The sequence below is a fragment of the Euprymna scolopes genome, chromosome 2 (genome assembly GCF_053919585.1).
Source record: "Euprymna scolopes isolate OS-2025 chromosome 2, ASM5391958v1, whole genome shotgun sequence".
Classification (NCBI taxonomy): Eukaryota; Metazoa; Mollusca; class Cephalopoda; order Sepiida; family Sepiolidae; genus Euprymna; species Euprymna scolopes.
This window is the reverse complement of record NC_136483.1, coordinates 192,123,599-192,149,284: the sequence shown is the minus strand read 5'-3', so window position 1 is coordinate 192,149,284 and position 25,686 is coordinate 192,123,599. Positions and strand designations below refer to the sequence as shown.

General features: G+C 34.2%; 1 protein-coding gene and 1 pseudogene across 2 annotated transcripts in view; one reads left to right on the top strand and one right to left on the bottom strand.

The window, feature by feature from the left end:
• The first annotated feature begins 6,427 nt into the window (after positions 1-6,427).
• The window catches only part of LOC145300297 (cytochrome P450 3A14-like), an 87,058-nt gene continuing 67,799 nt past the window's right edge, over positions 6,428-25,686 (top strand). Inside the window, exon 1 of one of the 2 annotated variants that reach the window (XM_080144473.1) lies at positions 6,428-6,673. In XM_080144473.1, coding sequence (XP_080000599.1) covers positions 6,600-6,673 — 74 coding nt within the window. In that variant the 5' untranslated portion in view covers positions 6,428-6,599. Of the gene's footprint in view, positions 6,674-7,195; positions 7,359-25,686 lie in introns of those variants that run through there. The other variant, XM_080144472.1, reaches the window with a different exon arrangement.
• On the bottom strand, positions 11,664-11,816 carry LOC145243376 (U2 spliceosomal RNA; annotated as a pseudogene).

Here is a 25,686-nt window from a genome sequence, read left to right as displayed (position 1 = left end):
GGTTATAAGCTTTCCAACGAGCCATCATTTGTTAAATTCTGCAAAGGTCAACTCTTTCAACTTTGATCTCTTGGCAGCCAAATTTTCGCCCCAAAACAGATTAAAAAGCTTGCTGCATGTCTGAATACACTTTATGTAAATTTCAAATGTTTAGACTCAAAATTGGCTGAGTAGTTTACTAGAGACCGCAAAGGTCAAATCTTTTTAACTGTAACCCCTTAGCAGCCACATTTTCGGCAAAAACCCAATAAAAAAATCTTGCCTTATGTCTGAATACATTTTATGTAAAATTTCAAATGTTTAGACTAAAAATTGTCTGAGTAATTTGGTAGAGACTGCAAAGCTCAGTTTTTTTTTTAACTTTGCCTCAATTTTGACCCCTTAACATTTATTGTTTTGGGCTCAAATCAAATTACAAAGGTTGATCCATGTCCAAGTAACCTACATTTCAAATTTCAAGTGTTTAGACCCAAAATTGGCGGCAGAGTTTGGTAGAATTTTCAAAGGTCAAATCGTGAATTTTTACTCCTTGACAGCCAAATTTCTGGCTGAAAATCAATTAAAAAGATTTTCCCAAATCTCAATATTTCTCAGGTCAAATCTTGAGTCTGTAGACTGAAAATTGACAGAGTATTTTGGTAGGGAAATGTACACACACTGACAATTTCACTTTTATAGATATAATAGCAATTCAGCCTGGCTTTGCTTGGACCCTATGTACAGTTCATAACTTGCCCTGCGTATGAATACACTTTATGTAAGATTTCAAATGTTTAGAGCGAAAATTGTCTGAATAATTTTGCAGAGACCGCAGAGGTAAAATTTTTTAAAACTCTGACCCCAATTTTGACTCCTTAACATTTATTATTTTGGTCTCAAATCAAAATACAAAGTTTTATCCATGTCCAAGTTACCTACATCTAAAATGTCAAGTCTTTAGACCCACAATTGGCAGATAAATTTGGTAGAATCTGCAAAAGTCAACTCTTTCAACTTTGACCTTTTGGCAGCCAAATTTTCGCCCAAAACTGATTAAAATGCTTGTCGCGTGTCTGATTACCCGTTATGCATGAATTTCAAATGTTTTGACCGAAAATTGGCTGAGTAGTTTGCTAGAGACCACAAAGGTCAAATCTTTTGAACGCTTACCCCTTGGCAGCTCAAATTTTCTACCCAAACAGGTTAAAAAGCTTGCCCTATCTCTGAATACCCTTTATGTAAAATTTCAAATGTTTAGACCAGAAATTGGCTGAGTAATTTGGTAGAGACAGCAGAGGTTAAATTTTTTTAACTTTGACCCCAATTTTGACCCCTTAACATTTATTTTTTGTGGCTCAAATCAAATTACAAAGTTTGATCCAAATCCAAGTAACTTACATTTAAAATTTCAAAATTGGCAGAGGAGTATGATAGAGTGTTCAAAGGTCAAATCGTTGAACTTTGACCCCTTGACAGCCAAATTTCTGGCGTAAGACCAATTAAAAAGATTTTCCCAAATCTCAATACTCCTTATGTCAAATCTCGAGTCTCTAGACTGAAAATTAACAGAGTTATTTGGTAGGGAAGTGTAAGCAGACGTGCGCACACACACACACACACACACACACACACACACATTTTCACTTTTATAGATATGTATCTTTATATCTATAAAAGTGAAAATGTCTGTGTGTGTATCTGTCTGTCTGTCTGTCTGTCTATCTGTCTGTGTACACTTCCCTACCAAATAACTCTGTCAATTTTCAGTCTACAGACTCGAGATTTGACATAAGGGGTATTGAGATTTGGGAAAATATCCGTGGCTTAGAACTAATTTAGCTGATGTTGAAGCATTTCTCTTAACAAATACCCCGGATATCTTAGCACTAAGTGAGACTGACCTACACTCCTCCATCCCCTCTAACTACTTTAACATGCCTGGATATCTCCCACTCTGTCGTAAGGACTCTGACAGACACATGCACGGACTTGTTTAGATGCACGAACTTGTTTATATTCGTAATACCCTTCCCCTGACTAGAGAAACAAACTTAGAAACAGATGATCAAGACTTTATATGCTTTAGACTAAACATGCAACACAACATTAGCTACTTTTATTTTCTCTACCACTCTCCCTCGACCCAGGACTGCACCATAATAAACAAAGTCTCTGACAGCATAGACACGGCACTCTCCCTCGACACTAGTGTACAAGTACATGCATTTGGTGACTTTAATGCCCACCAAAAAAACTGGCTTGGATTCTCTACTCACACAGATGCAGCAGGCAGCACAACTCATAGCTTCACTATATCTCACTCCCTATCACAATTTGTTACGGTTCCAACCCGTTTCCCTGACCAGGAAGAACAACACACATCACTTCTAGATCTGTTTTTGACCACAGTTCCCGCTGATTGCATAACGAAGGCCGACAGCCCACTCGGGAATGCTGATCATGCAGTGATAATGGTTGAAATCGCCCTAAACTCTAGAGCCAAATCTGAAGAGCCAGTGCTCAAAACAACGAGATATTATAAAAAGGCTGACTGGGAAGCCATCAGGGAACTAATCAGAGATGCCCCATGGGGAAATATTTTTTCTCTCCCTGCTGTTCAAAACTGCAATCGAAGCGCATGTTCCCATGCAGAAATTTTATAGTAAGCCCCACTCTCCCCAATGGTTTACTTTAACTTTCGTAACTGCCATTGCTCAAAAGCAGCATGCATAACGCAGATTTAACCGACATACGTCCAGTTCAAACAGACTGAAGTATATAGAGGCCAGAAATAACGTTAAGAAAGAAATAGCGACAGCTAAGAGAGAATTTATGGAACCACTAAAAAATGCATCGAAGCACAAAAGCTATGAACTCGAGATTTCTGGAAAATCTACAACAGTGTAGTAAATAAAGGGCAATCAACAATTCCCCCACTAAAAAACAATCACGAGGTTGTCTCCTCAGCAACCGAGAAGGCTTACATGCTTGCCAGTCGGTTTGCCTGAAACTCCACACTGGACCCTTCCAACCACCCCCTACCTGACTTTCCTATGCGAACAGACGCCACGCTACACGATCTAAAAATCACCCCTGCTCAGGTGCATGCTATCATAAAAAGCCTTGACACTTCAAAAGCATGTGGACCCGATCTCATCCCAGCTGTGCTATTAAAAAAATGCTCAGCCGAAGTAGCTCCAGTTCTCTCCAAACTCTAAAACAAATGCCTTAATGAAGCTTGCTTTCCGGTCTGTTGGAAAACTGCTTCTGTTGTACCAGTATTCAAGAATTCTGGCGAAAGGATTGACCTATTAAATTATCGCCCCATTAGCCTCCCCCCACTTTTTGCCAAAATATTTGAGACCTTAGTTAACCATGCTCTAGTCCGGCACCTTACAGATGCTAAACTTCTGACTGACCAACAATATGGATTTAGACAAGTCCGTTCCACAGTAGACATCCTAACTGTAATTTCTGAATGTATATACCATTCACTGGAGTGCCCCAGGGGTCTATCTTTGGACCTCTATTGTTCCTGATATTCATAAATGACCTCCCCGACAAAATTGCCTCTGAGATGGGTATATATGCTGATGACACTACACTCTATAACAGGCATGACAGGAAGACGAATGAACACATTTCTAAAGAAATGGCAGACACACTAGAGGATGACATCCAATCTGAAGTGGAATGGGGACAAAAATGGATGATCACATTCAATGCTGCGAAGACTAAACTAGTTTCATTCAATAATTACAAGAAACCCTCTCTACCACCTATAGTAATGACCAACGACTCTTTATCTGAGAGTACATCTTTCAAACTCCTTGGCCTAACGTTCACAGGAAACATGAGTTGGAACAATTACATTGAAAGCATTGCCAGGGCCGCTGCAAGAAAGGTGGGCTCTCTCTACCGTGTTAGACAACTACTAACACCCGAAAGTATCCTGTACCCCTATAAGGCCACCATTCACCCATGTATGGAGTATTGCTGTCACATTTGGGCTGGTGCATCTGCTATTAGTCTCTCGCTCCTTGACAAGGTTCAAAAGAGAGTCACAAACCTGATAGGCCCTGAACTGGCATCTAAGCTTCAGCCTCTGTCCCATCGACGAAATGTCGCATTCCTCTGCCTGTTCTACAAGTATTTTAGTAGTGAATGCTCTGACGAACTGCAAGCACTTGTGCCCCCACGACGTGAGCACCCTCGACAAACCCGACAGGCTGCTAAATCCCACCCCCACACTGTAGAGATCCCTAGATGTAAAAGATCTTTCTACTCCAATAGTTTCTTCCCCAGAACCGCTAGACTTGGAAATTCCATTCCAGGTCCCTGCTTCCCCAACAGTACTGACGTGCAGAAGTTCAAGTGTGACATGAACCGACATCTTGCTGACCAAATCCCTACATAGTACCCCGGTAGTTGTTGCCCCTGATAGTGGCCCCCTACACCAAAGTGGCAATGTGCCTTGTTTGGGGTGAAAATGTAATAAAAAAAAAAATGTTTAAAACCTCCTTGATTATAGTATCTCAGATTTGAAAACGGACATCGTCTGTATCTTTATTTTGGTCGACTTTTAAAAAATCCCCTGGTTTCCAGTGTTTGTTTGTCTTTTTCATATAAAAGCGAAACTAATCGAATGCAAAAACACAAACGCCTGGCCTTCTGGGCCGGGGCGTCTTTAAGGCAATTTACCTTTGATCAATGTGGGGGGAAACCATTTATATCAGACAATTGCTATTCATTTTGACACTGCCAGAGTTATCCCTTTTAGAGGGAGCTGGTTCTCTCCAATATCGTGGGGAAGCAAACACGGCAGAAAGTTAAAAGCTTAACTCGCCTACAGCTAGCTCATTCATTTCACTATCAGCTATGGCGTTATGGTTGATATTACTAAATTTGAACGTTTTACACTTTCGCTCATGGCGTAGTGGTAAAATGTCAGGTTTGCTTTCACTTTATTTTCTGCCTTTGCGTCGCGGGTGCGAGCCTGTCTCCTTACTACCACTTTGTTTTTCTTTTTACACCTTCAACGCCGGACACCCTGGCTAGTCTAATATATAAAAGGCAAACTGTGTGTGTGTTTGTATGTCTCAAAAATACTTTTGACAGAGGCGACGGAACCTCACAAGATCGATATCACTTTAAAGATCGACCCTACGGACGACAAATATAAAAAAATTGGCCCAAAGCAGTCATTCCTTACCGTAAACTGAGCAATTTTCTACAAGAAGTCGCTTTTTTGCGTCGCAATTTTTACAAATCATCGTATCGGTTGGGTTGATATCACTTAATTTCAACGTTCCAAACTTCCGGTTGGACGATGGAGAGATCAGCAAAGACGTTACGATTTTTTTTGTCTCCTTCATGTTACAGGTTCAAGCCTGCTTATTACGACTTTTTTCTCTCTCAACCCAAAATGCCTACTGTTGTTTCGTCTCCACCTCTTTTACTACTTCTTTTTTACCCCCCCCCTCGGGGTTCCTTACTTGACCTGGACAACACAGGGGAACTCCGCTACTATGCTATTTTGTTTTAATCCCCCACCTCCACACACCCAGGCAACGCCGGGTACCCCCGCTAGTACAATAATAAATATGAAATCTGCATTAATCAAAACATCATATTTAAGCGTATTTTACAGTCAAAACATCATATTTAAGCGTATTTTACAGTCAAAATATCATATTTAAGCGTATTTTACAGTCAAATCATGATATTTAAGCGTATTTTACTTGCAGCCTTCTAGTACACACACACGCACACACACACACACACATATATGCACATGCACATAGATACATATCCATATATACATATAGATACATATACATATATATGTATACATGATAGCTTCTTTCGGTCTTGACTGACTAAAGATACCCACTGTAATGGTTTATGCACGTGAAATTTTTGTGGCAAGAGTTGCACAATCTCCATCAACACCTCTCGTGAGTCGATGTTGTTAAATACCAGTGGCAAGTTGAGGTTCAGGACGACTAAAAGCAATGCCAAGATAAGTGGCGAGCACTTAAGCGCCTAGAATTCCCTAATGGCCACCCATTTGGTACTAGCCAGGCTCAACGTTGCTTAACTTCGGTGATCTGACGCGAACCGCTGTGTCAACGTGATTATGCAATGTATACACACACACACGCACAAACACGCACACACACATATACACACACACACATATATATATACACACACACACACATATATACATACACACACATATACACACACACACATATATATACACACATATACACACACACACATATATATACACGCACACACAAACACACACAAACATACACACACACACATGCACATATAAATACATGTGTATATATATACCTACAAATATAAATACATATACATATAAACAGTTTTCGTATGTAGGCCAAAACATCTGCTTACTTGTTTAACTACTCTTATCAGAGTATCACATATATATTCGAAGGTTCCACCTCTTTTTTTTTTTTTTTTTTTTTTTTTTCTTTTTTGAAATCAGTATTATTCGTTTCGTTCAGCAGAAGGACGAAACCACTTAACACGACGTAGAAAAACGAAGTAACTTTTTCCCACCACTTGTTTGGAAGAAAATAACGATGGATTTATTTGGAGTTTTGTACATCCCAAACTTTCTGCTTGTCATATTATTTTTTTTACTCACTTTTTATCTGTAAGTTCACAATTTATTTTTAATACTTAGGTTGTCAGTCCATGTTGTTATGGGCATATTCATCTCTTGTAAATAACACGGAAGACGGAAAAATATGACAATTTGACTACTCAGAATCAAATAACGATTTGTCAAGTGTATTGCTATAAGAATCTAAGTTCGAGAATCCGATTATCTTAATTTTATGTATTAGAAGACAATCCTACCTTAATGTTTTCACACCCTGGGAATTCTTAGTAAGATAACAGAAAAGTGTCGTATGTGTAGAAATATGGAATTATTGTACGTCAAATGTTTGTTTTCTTTTTCTTTCTTTCTTTCTTTTTTTTTTTTTTTTTTTTTTTGTCGTGAGCTACTTCGTTTATTAAGGAATCTATTAAAGGGTGGAGATCCACACCTTGAAAACCCTATTCTAGTCCGTTCCGGTCATTAAACATACCTGTAGGCCAAAACATTGACCCTCTCGAATAAGGTCACGTTGATATATAGTAAAGGTTCATTATTTTTTAATCAGCATTATTTGGTTAGTCCAGCAGAAGAACGAGAGAGCTTCACACAACGCAGACAACGAAGTAACTTCCCCCCTCCTACTTGTTTGGAAGAAAAAAACGATGGATTTATTTGGAGTTTTGTACATCCCAAACTGTCTGCTTGTCATATTATTTTTTTTACTCACTTTTTATCTGTAAGTCAACGATTTATTATTACATTTCTTTTTGTACTTACACAGAGGAGGTACCGTGCTGAAATAATAACGTTATTATTTAGAAAATCATTCTTAACATGAGAAGAGGAAAATGTTTTGTAACTATTCTGCATTTTCATCTAAATATTTACCAAACAACTTAAATTTAACTTGAAAACACTAAAATAAATAAATATGTATATATATGTGTGTGTATGTGTGTGTATATGTATATATATGTACATGTATGTGTATATATGTACATGTATATATATGTACATGTATATATATATATATATATATATATAACTACTTCATTTACTCACATAAAATTAATATACGAAAGTATAAATTTATGCGTAAACTTTAAGTATTTACTTCAAAAGTGCTCAATACGTAGGTAGAGCTAGTTAGTAAGTTATAAAATATATATGGCGATTAAGCTTAATCGCCATAGTCCTAGAGTGGATGGAACGCGGAATATTCAGTGTAGCTTAATCGCCATATATATTTTATAACTTACTATATATATATATATATATATATATATATATATATATATATATATATATATATATATATATATATACACTCTGCCCTTTAAAATACACTCTGCTCTTTAGACTATTGTTCTAATCTCTTTTAAATATATATATATTTGAGATTTATATCACCATTGAATACAACAGAAAAAAAAAAATTACTGTTGTTTAGAGTTAAAATTTGTGTGAAAAAGAAAAAATAAACAACAAAAAAAAGAACTTTATTTCTTTTGTTTGCATTTAATTTTACTCTATATAAAAAAAGAATCTCGCATTGTTCTTGGCTTTTAATTTTACCTTATAATATATATATATATATATATATATATATATATATATATATATATATATATATATATATATATAGCACGGTACCTTTTTTGCATCAGCACATTTTTTTTTACACCCCAAACAATATTCCCACTTGGAATGTAAGGGACTATTATTTGGGATCGTGTCTAACGGGGGATTGGATTGTGATGGGTTGAGTAGTAAAACGTTTGTTCACATTACATTTGAATTTCTGCAGGTTAATACAGTCAGAGAACAGGAAACAGGGAGGGAATTCCAAAGTCTAGTGGTCCGAGGGAACGAACTATTAGAATAGAAGACCACACTTTCTGATTGTCATATTGTTTTTTTTTACTAATTTTTTTTTTATCTGTAAGTCAACAATTTATTTTAATTTTTAACTTTTCACCTGGCTAAAAACAAATAAAAAAGCTCAATGCAATGTTTTCCTTTTTTTTTATATATATATATATTTTTCTTCAAACGAGTTATTTCGGCGATCTTTATAATGCAGTGATTCCCAAGCTTTATTATATGGCGGCACATTAGTAAAGTTTTACATTTTTTTTTTTTTTCGTGACATGCCTACCACAAAAAATAAATATTTCCTACTAAGGAAACGTTTTTGCATCAACAACAACAACAACGACAACGACGACGACGACAGCGACGACGACGACGATGATGATGATGATGACGACGACGACGACGACCACGACAATAATAATAATAATAATAATAATAATAATAATAATAATAATAATAATAATAATAATAATAATAACTAGCGGGACCTGTGGAAATTCCACAGCATCATTTTTCATATGTAATATATTGTTGCTGGGCATGCTGTGAGCGTTTTGTTCAGCATGAATGAAGGCACAATCATATTATTCTACTTTTTTATTAAAACTGTACTGCCCCCTTACTAAAATAATAACTTTGATATATTTCCTGGGCTGATTATTTCATTACAAACACACAGGTCAATTAACTCACATTTTATCATTTTTCATAATTATTGAATATGTTACTATGTTCGACAATAATTTTTCATAATGTCAACCCACATTATCGCCTCTCTCTTTACTAAAACATTAAATTTGATATATTTTATTGGTTGATTATTTTATAAAAACACAACTATCAATTAACTGACATTTCATCATTTTTAATAATTCTTGGATTTGGTACTAATTTTGACAATAATTTTTCATCATTTAAACTCACAATATCGCACACCTTACTAAAATAATAACTTCGATATATTGTCTAAGCTGATTATTTCATTACAAACACACACATCAATCAACTCACATTCCATCATTTTTCGTAATTCTTTGATATGTTACTAATTTCGACAATCTTTTTATAATTTAAACCAACGTTGTCGCCCAACCTTACTAAAATGATAACTTTGATACATTTGTTGGACTGATTATTTCATTACAAACACTAATCAATTAACCTCCATTTCATCATTTTTCATAATTCTTGGGCATGTTACTAATTTCGACAATCATTTTTCATAATTTATACCCACGTTATCGCCCCTCCTTAATAAAATAATAACTTTGAAATATTGTCTGGTCTTATTATTTTATTACAAACACAATAATGCATAAAATCACATTTAATCATTTTTCATAATTCTTGGATATGTTACTTTCGACAATCATTTTTCATAATTTTAACCCACATTTTCGCCTTCCCTCTTTACTAAATAATAACTTTGATATATTGTCTAGGCTGATTATTTCCTTACAAACACACCAATCAATTATCTAATATTTCATCATTTTTTGGTAATTCTTGGATATGTTACTAATTTCGACAATAATTTTTCATAATTTAAGCCCTCCTTATCTCCTTCCCCATTACTTATATAATAACTTTGATATATTGTCTAGGCTGATTATTTTATTATAAACACACGAGTCAATTAAATCACATTTCGTCATTTTTCGTAATTCTTGGATATGTTACTAAGTTCAACAATAATTTTTTATAATTTAAACCATCCTTGTCGCCCTCTCTTACTAAAAAAGTACTTTGATATTTTGTCTGGGCTGATTATTTCATAAAAAAACACAACTATCAATTAACTCACACCTCATCATTTTTCTTAATTCTTGGATATGTTACTCATTTCGACAATTATTTTTGATATTTCTAACCCACATTATCAACCCCCCCCCACTACTAAAATAATAACTTTGATATATTATCTGGGATGATTATTTCATTTCAAACACACCAATCAACTAACTCATATTTTGTCATTTTTCATAATTCTTGGATATGTTACTAATGTCGACAATCATTTTTCATCATTTTAATCCACATCATCGCCCCACTTACTAAAATAATAACTTTGATATATTGTCTGGTCTGATTATTTCATTGCAAACACACTAATACATTAAATAACATATTATCATTTTTCATAATTCTTGGATATGTTACTAATTTCGACAATTATTTTTCATAATTTAGATCATCGCCCTCTCTTACTAACATAATTACTTTGATATATTTCCTGGGCTGATTATTTTATTGTGAAATAATGTAATGTCTGTTTTAGCCATTTCTGGAACTGACTTATAATCCCCAGCCCACTGTTGAAAATATACATGGAATAAAGTAATGTATGAATCATAAACTTTTTTCAGCCATTTCCGGGACCAACTTCTTATCTCCCATCCTACTGTTAAAGATATACATTAAGTAAAGTAATGTCCAAAACGTAAATGGTTGCAGCCATTTCCGGATCCGACTTCATATTTCCCACCCCAATGTTAAAAATATACATTAAATAAAGTAATGTGTAATGCGTAAACGGTTTCACCCATTTTCGGGACTGATTTAATATCCCCCACCCCACTGTTAAAAATATACATGAAATAAAGTAATGTTTAAATCTTAAACGGTTTGAGTAATTTCCGGGACTGACTTCATATCCCGTAACCCACTGCTTAAAATATAATTGAAATAAAGTAATGTTTAAATCATAAACTGTTTCAGCAGCTTTTCGAAAGTAATACATAAAAACATTAACACGGTTAGGGATTCGGTAACCATTGCTTCAACATGAATTTCTGAGTGTAATATCAGTTCCAGCATTCCAGTGACTTAAATCCCCCCTTTTTTTGGTCTTGGTTAATAAAGGAGAAATCCTTCATTACTGATACAATTTTCATTTTTGTTATTGACCAGAGTGCACCTTTTGGGAAGCTGGTTTCCCCCTAAATTTAAAGCCGACCTCATATCCAATTCCGCTCATGTGGGGGAGGCAAGTAAACAAAAAAAAAAAAAATAATAATCAGAACGGACATTTTCCAGGGCATTTTTTAATTAATCAGAAATGACATTTCCAGGGCATTTTGTAATTAAATCAGAAATAACTTCTTTCCAGTTACTTTTTTACATTAAATAAGTAAATAGTACCTATTCACAATGCCTCCCCACGGGACAGATTTAGACACCAGGGTCGTTTTTTAACGTGGAGAAAAAATTGTCTTAGTCGTAAAGGATTTCTCTACCACTGAGAGAGAAGAAATTGAAATGTAGCACCTGAAGAACAGATACTACACTTTGATCTTAGTCAAAAGACCAAGAAAAACAAATCATTTTTATTAGCTTTGCCTCAACAGCGACACCAATGATATGATATGATTGATGAGATAGTAAATAAATAAATAAATAAAAAGTATCGATTTGATATCGAATTCGGGTCTGAATTATTCAGCTTCGATGTCGATTCCCAATACTTTGAAAAACTCCTGGTATTCCGATCCCACCACTAATATAAACCAGAAAAAGCTTACCAATTAGGATGTGTGAAACGTTTAGACTCCAGGAATTGAGCAGTAATTAAGAAATTTAATAATTTAGGCCTGGTAGATCAACACAAAACCCACCTTAAAAAACTTATTTTTTAGAGGTTTTCCGGTGTGCTGAAAACGAATACCGCATTTAAAATTAGGGCCAGCAACTAGTATCCACGGTACTGAAAAGATAATTTTCCGCATGTTTCGTGTAGTAATGTAACGCAGCTGTCATATTTGTCCATATTGGTAAAATTTTACTTGATTTCTACCTTAACATCTTCCTTTAAAATGACGACTCTTTACGGTTTCGGGTATGCTGAAAACGAATATCGCATTTAAATTTTACGCAAATAAGTAATTTTCCGGATATTAAGCAATGTAATTCTTTGTTATAAATGGTACGTGCACGCGCACATATTTTTATATATTTACTAGCGGGGGGTACCCGGCGTTGCCCGTGTGTTTGGAGGTGTGTGTGGTCGGGCGGGGGTGGGGGTATTAATGAAAACCTAAGAATAAGTGAAGTAAAAAAATAAAACAGAAAAACGAACGTTAAAACTTATCTGAAAAATAAAGCGGGGGGACCATAATCTAAACAAAAAACAAAAAAAAGACTAACGTAAGGCAAACGAACGATGTTAAATGTAAAACTCTGAAAAACAAAAACAAAAAAGAAAACAGAAAAACGAACGTTAAAACTTCTGAAAAATTAAAAAAAAAACACACGTGAAAAATGGCTTAAATAAGCCTGTTTCGATTAAAATTTTAAAAATCGGTGGGTACCCGGGTGTTTTTGAGTGTGTGTGGTCGGTCGAGGGTGGGGGTGTTAATAAAAACCTAAGAATAAGAGAAGTAAAAAAAACAAAAAAAAAAACAGAAAAACGAACGTTACGTAAAAAATGGCTTAAATAACCCTGCTTCAATATTAAAATTTAAAAAATCGAAAAAAAAGACATCTCACATCACGATTCGAACCGAAAACGTTTTGATTATGACCCAACACTCTAACCAACTGACCTAACACGACGTACTTGAAATTGTGTCAGTTCTTCAAATATTTAACCTTAATCAGGTTATGACGTCGTATGATGCATGCGTAGAACCGATCTTGTCATGAGAGGACAATTTTTGCTGACCCCCCTCCCCTGTAGAAAAGTGTTGATTTCAGGGTGAAAAAATTAACGTTTTTGGACAATTTTTCGATATTTGTCGGGCAAAGGATGGGGCTTACATATGAGACCAACTTTGTGAATTTTTGTTCTGTCTGTCGAAAGTTTTTAGCAGACACACAGACATACACACATACACACATACATACATACATACATACACACATTTTCGCTTTTATATATATAGATAAAAGGATTAACTCTTTATTATCTTGAAAATTCATTACGTCGTTTCCGTTTGGAACAAATACTAGAAATTTAATGTGTTTATTAAACAAAATAAAATTAAATAGCTTCTAGCTATTATTTTTCGCGACACACCAGTAATCATTCCACGACACACTAATGTGCCGCGGTTGGAAACCCCTACTATAACGGAACAACAATTAAATCGTTTTATTGTTGTTCAATGGTAATCTAGGGATCGTTGGAATAAGCCCGTCATCTCGCTTTTTTATAACATTGATTGTTGGTATTAATAAATTTATTATCGGTTTTTAACTTTTATTTTACAGAGCTAAAAAAACTATATAATAAATGTTTCGTTTTTTATCTTATTTTATTTATTGTTTTTGCTTTTTTGTTGTGTTTTTGTTTTTGTTCGTTTTTGTTTTTGTTTTTTGTGTTGTTTTTATTTTGGACTTTTTATTTTTTTTTCTCATGATTTTGTGATTTTTTTTTTTTTGGTTTTGTTTGTTTTCAAGTTTTTGTTGTTTTGTTTTTGTTATGTTTTGTTTATTTTGTTATTTTTTGTTTTATCATCTTTTTGTTTATGCGTTATGTCTGTTTTATTTTTTGTTTGTTTGTTTTCTTTTTATTGTTATAGTTTTTGTTGTTTTTATTTTTTGTTTGTCTGTTATATTGTTTGTTTTTGTTTGTTTTTGTTATGCTTTTGTTATGTCTTTGTTATGCTTTTGTTATGCTTTTATTTTTTGCTTTTCTCCAGAAATTTTTGTCAGTGTTCAATGTAGTATAGGGTATTTAAGAATGAGTCGCCCATTTCATTTTTTCCTATATTTAAAAAAAATATAACATTAATTATTGGTTTTAATTTCTGTTTCCTGTTCTAGTGTTCTAAAATTGGAATTCTAATTTACCTTTTAAAGTATTAAATACATGACTTTGGTTAACAATTTTATTTGCCAATGTCTAGTTGTCTATTATTTTTTTTATCTGAAAATGTTACACACACACATACGCACACACACACACACACACACACACACACACATATATATATATATATATATATATATATATATATATATATATATATATATATATGGCTACTCGGCGTTACCCGGAGACATATATAAAACTATAAAAATGTTCTTGGAATCTTTCATTCAAAACTTCTTTGTTTCTATCTCTTCATCCGATTGCTCCCCTTTTCTCTTTCTAGTTTCTCTCTCTTCTTCCTCTCTCTCTCTCTCTCTCTCTCTCTCTCTCTCTCTCTCTCTCTCTCTCTTTACCCTTACCTCTGATTATCCACTCTCTTTCTGTGGTTTAATTAAATAGTGATACAAAGCACAAAAGCAAGAAAGAAATATCTAGTTGATTGTTGTATGATCTACTTTCAGTGTTATTTTTTAAACAACTAACCGTAAAAAATGAATAAAACATTTACTTTCCCTCCCCTAAACAAATTACATTACATAATTTCTTTGACAGTAACCAAACTGTATGCGATGTTATAAGTGTATCCTGTGTAGTTTCTGAATTTTATTCACACACAGAATTACAACTTTCCTTTATATAATAGACTTTATTTCACACCGTAAACACATAAGCTAATGTCTTTGTCAGTCATCATTTGTCAGAAATTACAGGTTTGATCTTGACAGTGGCGTGCAGAGACGTGCAGAGGTGGAGGGTCGATAGAATATTGCCTCTGCTCATCCAAATTGGAGAGCATGTAATCATAGTTAAATTATTTCCGTTTTTCTCGTAATATTTCTCAGTACTAGGACATATACTGGAATCTTTTTGGCAAGTAGTTGTTCCCAGACATCACCAGAGCATCGCCCGCATGCTATTGTTCTTGGGTTACATAGTTTCTATATGAATATTAGGGTGCTCGGAAAACTCGTCCCGGGAAAACTCGTCTCGGGAAAACCCGTCTCCGGAAAACTCGTCTCCGGAAAACTCGTCCCCTTTCGCTAGGTAGGAAAACTCGTCCCGTATTGAATAAATATCGATTGAAAACACATTTTATGATCGTTCTTGAAGGAGATATTGTTTTTTAAAATAGACTATAGCCCCCCATAATATTTTAAAAAAATATTTTAACTTGTTTAATGTTTTTTTTTTTTTTTTTTTAAATAAAATTGATTTTCTAAGTGTCCATTTTCTACCTTACTGGCTAAGTTCTTAGTGGTTTCACTTATTTTAAAGCGTTTATTATGTTCATACAAAGTTAATACCAAATTTTTTGGTTCTTATTTGAACGATGTTTTTTGGAGTCATAAAAACAATAATAATAAAAAACAAAACAAAAAAATTTTAAAAAATCAGGGAGCGATTATTCGATTCTTCGTTACTTTTTTTGTTTTCGTTTTTTAATTATGATAGTTTTTTTTTTTTTGTTATGGTTTTGTTTTTTCTCTCATACCAAATGCACTCATGCGTTATTTAAAATTATAATTTTATCAATTATCAACATTTATTGTCGTCCTGTCAAATTTTGCAAAAATTAACTAATAAATTAAAAGCGAAATATTTTTTTGGCGCGAGAGATGCCATGTGCTAACAATCTCTCGTTAACTCATTTTTAATTTTTACTTCAAAATTCTAAAATCAATCATTAAGAGAAAAAGTAATCACTAAATAAATTTATTAATTAATTTTATTGAAAACTCCGCTATCGTGTATCAAGAATATTTTTAATTTCATTTTTTGTTGGTTGTTTTTCGGAGGGAGATATAGTTTTAACCCCCCCCCTCTCTAAATTATATTTTAAAAATACAACTTTTTCGAATCAATGTGTACAGTAATACAAACCCTGATAGAATTATAATTTTAAATAACGCATGAGTCATTTGGTATGAGAGAAAACGAAAACATAACAACAAAAAAACTATCATAATTAAAAAACCAAAACAAAAAAGTAACGCTCCCAGTTTTTAATTTTTTTGTTTTGTTTTTTTTTTATTATTGTTTTTATGACTCCAAAAAAAAAAAATCGTTAAAATAAGAACCCAAAAAATTGTAATTAACTTTGTATGAACATAATAAACGCTTTAAAATAAGTGAAACCACTAAGAACTTAGCCAGTTAGGTAGAAAACGGACAATCGATTTTATTTAAAAAAAACAAACAAAAAAACATTAAACAAATAAAAATATTTTTATAAAAATATTAGGGGGGGCTATAGTCTATTTTAAAAAGCAATATCTCCTTCAAGAACGATCATAAAATGTGTTTTCAATCGATATTTATTCAATAAGGGACCAGTATCTAGCGAAAGGGGACGAGTTTTCCGGAGACGAGTTTTCCGGAGACGAGTTTTCCGGAGACGAGTTTTCCCGAGACGAGTTTTCCCGGGACGAGTTTTCCTAAATTCGAATATTAGAGATCGGTGTCGAATTGAATCCGATGATGTAACTTTTATCAGTGTATCTTGTGTGGTTTCTTACTTTTATTCAGAAACACACACAGGCATAATGTTAACTTTATATAATAGATGTCACTTCACACTGTAAACACACAAGGTAGTATGGCTGTCGGTTTACATAGTTTCTATATGAATATTAGAGATCGATGTCAAATTGAACGCGATGATGTAACTTTTATAAGAATATCCCGTATAGCTTTTGACTTTTATTCATGCACATGCGCAGACATGATTTTAACTTTATATAATAGATGTTATTTTACACACAAGAGAGTGTTTTTGTCAGTCTTCATAAAAACAAGCCAAAAACTATATGGTCCCCCGACTGATTTGGGCTATTTTCCCCATTTAAACTCCTAGCCTGGTGTAAAACATCAGGGTAAAATGACACCGTTTCATGACAAACGATGCATTAATTTTAATTCGTACCATTCAATAAATTCATGAAATGAAAAAAATGAATAATTTGCCGGATTGCCGCATTAACTCCTATTTTTGTCACATAAATTCTTTAGAGTGAAATAATTTTTGCATTTCTTCCAAACAAATTATATCTACTTAAACCGTGTTTATAACAATAATAAAAATGATAACTTAAAAAGAGTAAGTTACAGCGGGTTTGGCACTTTGACTTATGTATGACACGGGCCAAAATACACAACTGCCAAACTATGATTATTTTTTAAGGACAAATGTTTAAGAAAAAAAGACTAAATTAAAAAAAGAAGCCACACTTTTTGCAGTAAACAGGCAATTGGCGTTTCTATATTATTCGAGCGAACAAAATATTGGATTTCACGTAAAACATATGGTACCTAAGTAATTGCCATGGCGAAAATACTAACATATCCAAACATTATGAAAAACGAGGATATAGAAAATTAATTATTAAAAAAAAAAGGAAAGAAATTTGTGAAATTGGTGCTTACGAGCGAAATGCGAGAAAAATAACATGTACTTTTACATTTAACGACCTGCTGCGCTGTAATAATAGCGTTAATATTTAAAAACCTATTATTAAACATGGGGAAGGCGTTTTGTAACTATTCTGTACTTTTACCCAACAATTTAATAAAAAATGATATCGCAAAACTTGAATTTAACTTGTAAATACTACTTAATAAATAGTGCGGATTGTTAAATTCAAAAGCACCAAATAACATTTATTTTATCAAAAATGAAATTGTAAAAACATCTATTGTATCAAAATATAAGGCATTTATACGGGCGGGGCCATCTTGTTTTGTTGGGTTTCATTGAATGACGAATAGGGGGCGCAACTTTTCAACCTAATTAAGCAGTGACAATAATTAAAACTATTTTGTTGTAGTTTTACTTTAATTCAAACAATATTTTATTAAAATTCTTCTTTTCTTGTACAGCGACTTCTTTCCCTTGAATTGTTCGGAAAAAAAATCCAATGATGCTTCAATTCAAAAAATGCTTTAAAATTGTATTTAAAAAAATCTCATGTTGCGTTTATTTTTATTAAAATTCTATTTTCTTGCGATAAGTTTCCGTTAAATTGTTTGAAAAAAAAGGTCCAATGTTCCTATTTACTTGCCTCCCTGTGAAGGCAGAGTTAGACACAAGGTCAGTTTTTAATGTGGGGAAAGAAACAAAAATTGCCTCAGTCTTGAAGGATTTCTCACCCCCTGACCGAGGACAAAAAGGAGGATGTGTAGTATTAGAACAGATACTGCACTTTGCTCCTAGCCCAAACATCACGCAATGTTGTTTTAATTTAAAAAATGTATTTTTTCAATAAATGTTTTCAGTTATATTTTGATACATTCTTATACAATAACTTTTGGTTTTCAAGTATTTTGGTGTTATTTATTTTTTTATTTATTTTGTATGTAATTTGACCAAGAAGAAATTATATTTTATTAAATTTAGACGAGAAAACAATTCAATGACTTTTTTGATAAATATAATGTTTAATCGCGATGTTCTTTTTTAACGTTGTTATTAAGGAACCTATCATTTAACATGAGAGTGAGGCGTTTTGTAATTATTCCAAGCAAAAATTAGAGTTATCGCCCCTAACAATGGCGCCGTTCGTATAATGCATAAGTGCCCAAAAAACAATTTTTGTTCAAATTCAACGTAGAAATTAATATCCTTTTAGACTGAGGCAATTTTTATTTGTGTTTCTCTCCACAGTGCTCCATTTTGGGGAGCTAGATTTTCCCCACATTAATAACCGACCTTGTGTCTAACCCTACCCTCGTGGCGAGGCAAGTAAATAGGAACAATATTTAAAAAAATAAATAAAAACTTTACAAAGGAAAATAACCTAAAAAAAATTATCTGAGACAGAGAAACAAATAAACCAGAATTTATCATTTTGATTTTAAAAAAAAATCCACATTTTTTTTCTTTTATTCCTTTTTACCCCCTGGGGACGAAACCAAAATTTTCCAGAGTCAAATATTACATTTTCAGATGAATATCCATGTGGTCTTGCTTTTGGGTAATTTGCAACAAAATCTAATTATCGGAATATATTCTATGTACCAAAAAGTGCTATTTTGGGCAATTTTGGCCGCTTTTGACCCCCTGGGACGCAACCAGAATTTTTCCAGGATTAAATATTACGTTTTCAGATGTGGTCTTGCTTTTTGGTAATTTTCCAGTAAAATCTATTGTTCGGAAAAGATTCTGTCCCGAAAAGTGTTATTTTTTTGCGATTTTGGACTAAAAAAGAAACATTTTTTTACCGCTTTTAATCCACCTGGGGACGCAAACAGAATTTTCTCATCGTCAAATATTACGTTTCCAGATGTATATCTATGCTTTTGGATGATTTTTCAGCAAAATCTAATGTTCGGAAAAGGTTCTATGTCCCGAAATGTGCTATTTTTGTCCATTTGGGGCTAAAAATTACCATTTATACCCCTTTTTCCTCCCCTGGGGACGAAACCATAATTTTCCCAGGGTCAATTATTATGTTTTCAGGTGTATATCATGTGGTCTTGCTTTTGAGTAATTTTCAGCAAACTCTAATGGTCGGTAAATATTTTATGTCCCGAAAAGGTCTATTTTTGGCCATTTTAACCGCTTTTGATCCTCTGGGAACGCAACCAAAACTTTCATCAAAAATCCGAGTATGCTACATCTCCTCCCTTTTCTAGTCGTAACTTCATACAATATTTCAGAAAAATGTAATGAGTAGTCATTGAGAATTTTTGGAACGAACGGACAAGGGTTAATTCTAAGGTCTGAATCCGACTAAGTCGGCGGACCAAAAAATACGGTTTTTCTCTCGGGATAGACAGTGTTCGTATTTTATAGCAAGAATACTTGAAAGTGTTTCATCAACTTTAAAATAAAAATTTTTTCGAAGATTTCTTTTCCATAATGCATTTAAAAAGTATTTCCGGTTACGCATTATACTTAGGAATCTCTGTAAGATGCATTACTGTTCATATCGATGTTAAAAAGGAAGCGAACTATCTTTCCCATATCCAGTGTGACGTCATTAAAGACTTATAATAAAGGGATATATACTTAAAAGTGTTTCATCTACTTTTAAAGAAGAATTTGCCAAAAATTTATTTTTTATAACATCTTATTGTTTTAGAAGCAGTGTTTTGTTTGTTTTTACCGCGAAATGTAATTTCTATTGATTTATCAATTAGTTCCAGTAATAAAAATCGTAAATATTTTTTCAACTTGTCTTTTCGCTTAATTTACTTCTACAGAAATTATTAATAACTTTAAAACAACTGACACAAGAAATGTTAAATATGAACAAGGAACACAACTGATAATAGGTAGTAACTTTGTCAATCTTTATTTGTAAAAAAAAGTGTAGTTTCCCTCTCGGGTACATAGTTTACATATTCTATAGCAAGAACTCTTGGAAATGTTTCATAAACTATTAAAGAATTTTCTAAATATTTCTTTTCCATAACGACACACAAAAAGTATTTCTGTAACATGTACTACTAGTGTTCATATCAACAAACTTTATTTATTTTTAATATTTTCACGGGGAAATGTGTGAAACAAATAAATAACTTACGTGTCATGCGGTTGCTGGTGATTGAATTTGAGCCAAGTATTCTATTTTCTCGCTTCTGGAGAGGATTTTGACGTAAATAGATATTCATAGCAAGAATACTTGAAAGTGTTTCATAAACTTTTAAAGAAGAATTTTTGGTGCTTAAAATTTAAAAAAAAACTAAGGTATTGAAAAAGATCTATATTGTACGTACCCGTTATGGAATAAATTTCTCATAAAAATCGCTTAATTTGATCAAGTAGTTTCATTTTTACAGAGTAGTGGTCGATGGACAAAAATCAGAGGCCTGCAGTATTAATGCTGAGTCCCTCAAGGGTCATTCCTGGGCCCAACTCTCTTCCTGATCTACATCAATGACCTCACTAAACACATACTTAAATCATTTGTTGACATCGTTCTCTCTGATTCTCTCTCCTCTGATCTCGAGCGCGTGGTTCAGTGGGGGAAGTCGTGGCTGGTTACCTTTAATGCATCTAAAACCAAGCTCATATCTTTACGTCATCAACGCTCTTATCCTCATCTGGCATCAATTGAAATGGATGGCTCTCGCCTGGAAGAAGCCCCGTGTTTTGACAAGCTTCTGGGTTTGTCCTTTACTCCTGATCTGAAATGGAACATGTACATCAAGTCTGTTGCCAAGGTCGCTGGAAAGATAGTGGGATCCTTCTACCGCTCCAGAAGATATCTCACTACTGATGCAATTCTCTATCTATATAAAAGCCAAGTACGTCCAAGGATGGAATACTGTTGCCATATCTGGGCAGGAGCTGCTAAAAACAGCCTATCTTGCCTTGACAGAGTACAAAATAGACTTCGTGGCTTAGTCGGGGATGCCCATTTCTCTACCCTGCAACCTCTCTCCCACAGAAGAGACGTTGCGAGCCTATCCTTGTTTTATCGTTATTTCCATGGCAAGTGCTCGTCTGAACTCCAATCTCTGGTCCCCCCTCGCCAATCTTTCATGAAAAACACCCGTCTAGCTGAATCCACTGTGAAAAATTTCCCCCACTCTTTATCTGTGCCTAAATCAAAACGTGGATTCCATGAACAAAGCTTCTTTCTTAGAACTGCACGCCTGTGGAACTCTGTTCCGTCTGCCTGCTTCCCACCGGACTACAACTTGGATGTCTTCAAGTCCAACGTTAACAAATTCCTAATGAACCGCCCCCTTAAGTAAACACTCCATCAAATCTCCACACTAACGTACTGTACTTGCAATAACCCTTATCCCTGAGTGGCTTCCGGGCCTTGATAAGTGGTGACCTCCGTGTAAAAAAAAAAATCAAATTTTTATGAGATCGATCGTATCCCGGCCATCTTGCTTATTTCCGCGAAAGAGGTGGGGGGGTTCTTTTAATTGAAAAAGGGATTTAAAAAGGAACCGAGAAACCCTGTAAAATAAGTGAAAAGAAAACCTCCAAATATTAATCAATGGTAGTTTTTCCGTCCATGTTTCAAAATAATCTCGTAAAATTTTGACAAACTTTAACAGTGATGGAGTTATCTCCCCTGGTACCCCCCTCCTTGTCCGCCAAGATGGAGACCATAGGATCGATTTCATTAAAATTTGATTTTCCTCTGTAAAAATAAAAATTCTTGATCAAATTAAGTAATCTTTTATGAGAATTTTATTTATGTTGTTATCGATTTGGGGGAAAACCCAAGATGAACATGAAAAACACGTGCACAATTTAATGAAGATTGCGCAGTAAAAAGGATTTTGTTTAAACATTGAAAAAAAACGTGCACAATGAAAAGCAGATTCAGTTTTTTAATGCAGTCTGCAATCAAAATTATATGCACCCTAATCCCAGCAAGGTAAAAAAAATTAAAAAGGTCATCCAGTCAATTGAACACCACTGGCCTACAGAGGATGCTGGGAATCTTCAAAAATATGAAACCCTTCATCTCACACTTGTCAGATCTTACAACACCATTGAGAGATGTACTAAAAAGAGAATCAGAAAATCACCAGAGATCCTTCTGACAAATCAAAGATTTTATTTGCAAGGAAAGGTTGCTGTCATACAAAACAAATCGTCATTTAAGTAGATGACTTGGCGCCGCCCTTCCTCAGCAAGGAAAATGCAAAGCATTTGCATCAAAATATTTAGCAGAGACTGAACAACGTTATGCTACCATAGAGTGGGAGCTCTTTGCAGTTGTTTTTGAATGTAAATGTTTCCGGAAGTACATATACGGAAGTGTATCCCAGGTGGAAAGTGATCATAAGCTTCTGCAAATGATCAACTTAAAAAGTCCGCCTTCAACACATGCTGTTATGTTTGCAAGCATATGATATGACGATTGTATATTGTCCTAGAAAAGATATGCCATTAGTGAATGGATTTTCAAGGCTACTAAATAAGAAAACTAAAGAAATCATTAACTTAGACGTGAGAGTGGATTGTGTTCAATTTTTAACTCCAAAATACTAGCTCAGTTACACCAAGCAATAAATGAGGACCCCAGACTATGCGAACTGAAGGATGTTATTCTATTCAACGCATTCAAGTAAATAAACAAAATATGCAACCATATCGGAACGAGCTATAAAAATGGAATTTTATTGATATCAAACAGAATAATAATACCCAAATCAATGCAACACGAGATATTACAAAAATACAGTATAGACATCAAGGGATGAAAAAATGTAAGCTCTGAGTAAAAGTTGTGTCTTTTGGCACAACATTAATAACAACACAGACAACATAGTACAACCATGCGTCCTCTGCCAGCAGCACCAGAAAGCGCAGAGTGCAAAACCTCTCATGCCGCATGAGATGCCATTGAAGTCATAGCATATAGTGGTCATTGACCTATTTCACATTGGAGGTCTCACCGTGATGCTCAGTGTGGACTACTATTCGAAGTTCTCATATGTGAGATTGTTAATGGAGTTCTCCAGTCAGAAAATGATCAAACTAACAAAGCAAATATTTGGAGAACAAGAGATTCCACAGAAAATGATAAGTGTCAGTGATCCACACTTCAGCTCAGTTCATTCAAACAAGCAAATGGGGCTTCGAACATCACACATCATCACCCAAAGTTCTGCGGTCAAATGGCTTAGTGGAATTTTGTTTCAAAGCAGTGAAATCTGCATTCAAGAAAGCTGCCTCACATGGTCATGACTTGGACATGGTATTGTTATAACTGCAGTCAACTCCTTTAGAGTATACATCCCATCACCAACTGAACTTCTGTACCAAAAGAACCTAGTTGGGAACATCCAAGTCAAATGCACCAACCAAAACAAGGAGAAGATAATAACACTATTGTATCAAACGATCTGCCTAAACTGCACAACCTGTGTGTTTAAAGTAACGAGGCAGACAAGTGGCCTCTTGCACTTGTCAAGCAATTGAGCAGAGAACCAAGGTCGTGCGTACATACTACATTCAGAAAAGCTATTACAGACCCTTTCTGAAAAAAAAATTCTTTGGCGAAATCGACAACACTTTAGGGTAAACCCATCCAGAACCACATCAGGATTGTGGCTTCGGGAAAACTCATCAACTCTGCAAAAGAGAAAAATAATATCTGATATGATTCGTCGGTATCGGTTCATAGATGAGGCGTTAGCATATATCATCTTCTACTCATATCCACTAAAAGATGATGCAGAAAATCCGATCCAAGACTGGGGTAAGGCCAGTCAGCTACTGTGAAAACCCATATAAAGTCTGCACGCAATCCAATTCGAAGTTCAGAAAACGAGAAATTTGACTATACGTCGGAATAGAAGAGTGATTTACGGTTTGCAGTGAAATGGATAACACTGGCGGCTTTGCAGTGAGGAGTTTCAGAGGCCAAATATTGCAAACGGCCCTGATATCGATCAAGTAATATAAAGAAATAAGTAATAAAAGTGCACAATTCATGAAGACTATGCCGTGCTCAAACTTCCAGTCCTTAGTTTCCCTGGTTAGAATTTTTTTTTTTACAAATATACGTCTCACTTCCAAAGCGATGGTGATTAAAGCACAGTTTTGGCTTGTTTGAGTGACAGCGGCATGGAGATGAGGAACGGGTTTGGAGTCGGCGCTGGTGTGATTGTGATTCCGACATGCTCAGTTTTCTCACCTCTTGGGGGAGCCGCTTTATTGCTTTGAGTGTTATCAAATCTATAAGTCCTACATTAGTCATCACTAGAGGAGGCGGAGAAACTTCAGCCTGTTACTTAGTAAACATAGAGATAAGCTCGCTAGTAAAAGTGTCCATTTTTAAAGATATATATTTTAACAACAGGCAACGAAATCTAAGGATAACAAGTAAAACAATGCCAATGAAACACATTTGAAAGAAAAAAAGGAAATATGTGTCGAAAGACAATAAATTTTTTTAATCTATTTTAGCAGATAAAAGAAATATGTGTTGCATCTGTTTTTGTTTGTTTGTTTGTTTGTTTGTTTGCTTTTTTGTCTTCTATTGACGGAAAAAAACCTGCCGATTAGCATTTTTAAAAGTTAGCGTCAAAAGTTGCGTAAAAAATATTTTACTTCCAAAACACGTTCTTTTCCTTTTTCACAATGTAACAAAATAGTAATTTATTAGTTTTTACTTTTGTGGCAAATTCTTTTTCAGTAAAGAAGAATTTGCTTTCTTTTTGTTTGTTTGTTTTTAGAAAAAGAAAAAAAAAAAAGATTTCAAAGTGAAAAAAATTGTTTTTTTTAAGAGAACAAGCGTTTCTGAATACTTTTTGGTGTCAAAAAAGTTCCCTAAAGAAAATCGCACAAATCATTTTATGCAAAAAATGTCGAGAGCAAACTATTTTTTCTTACTTTTTTACTATTACACCGTTTCTTTTCTTTTTGTACCGTTATCGACACATCGCCATGTCTCGTGAC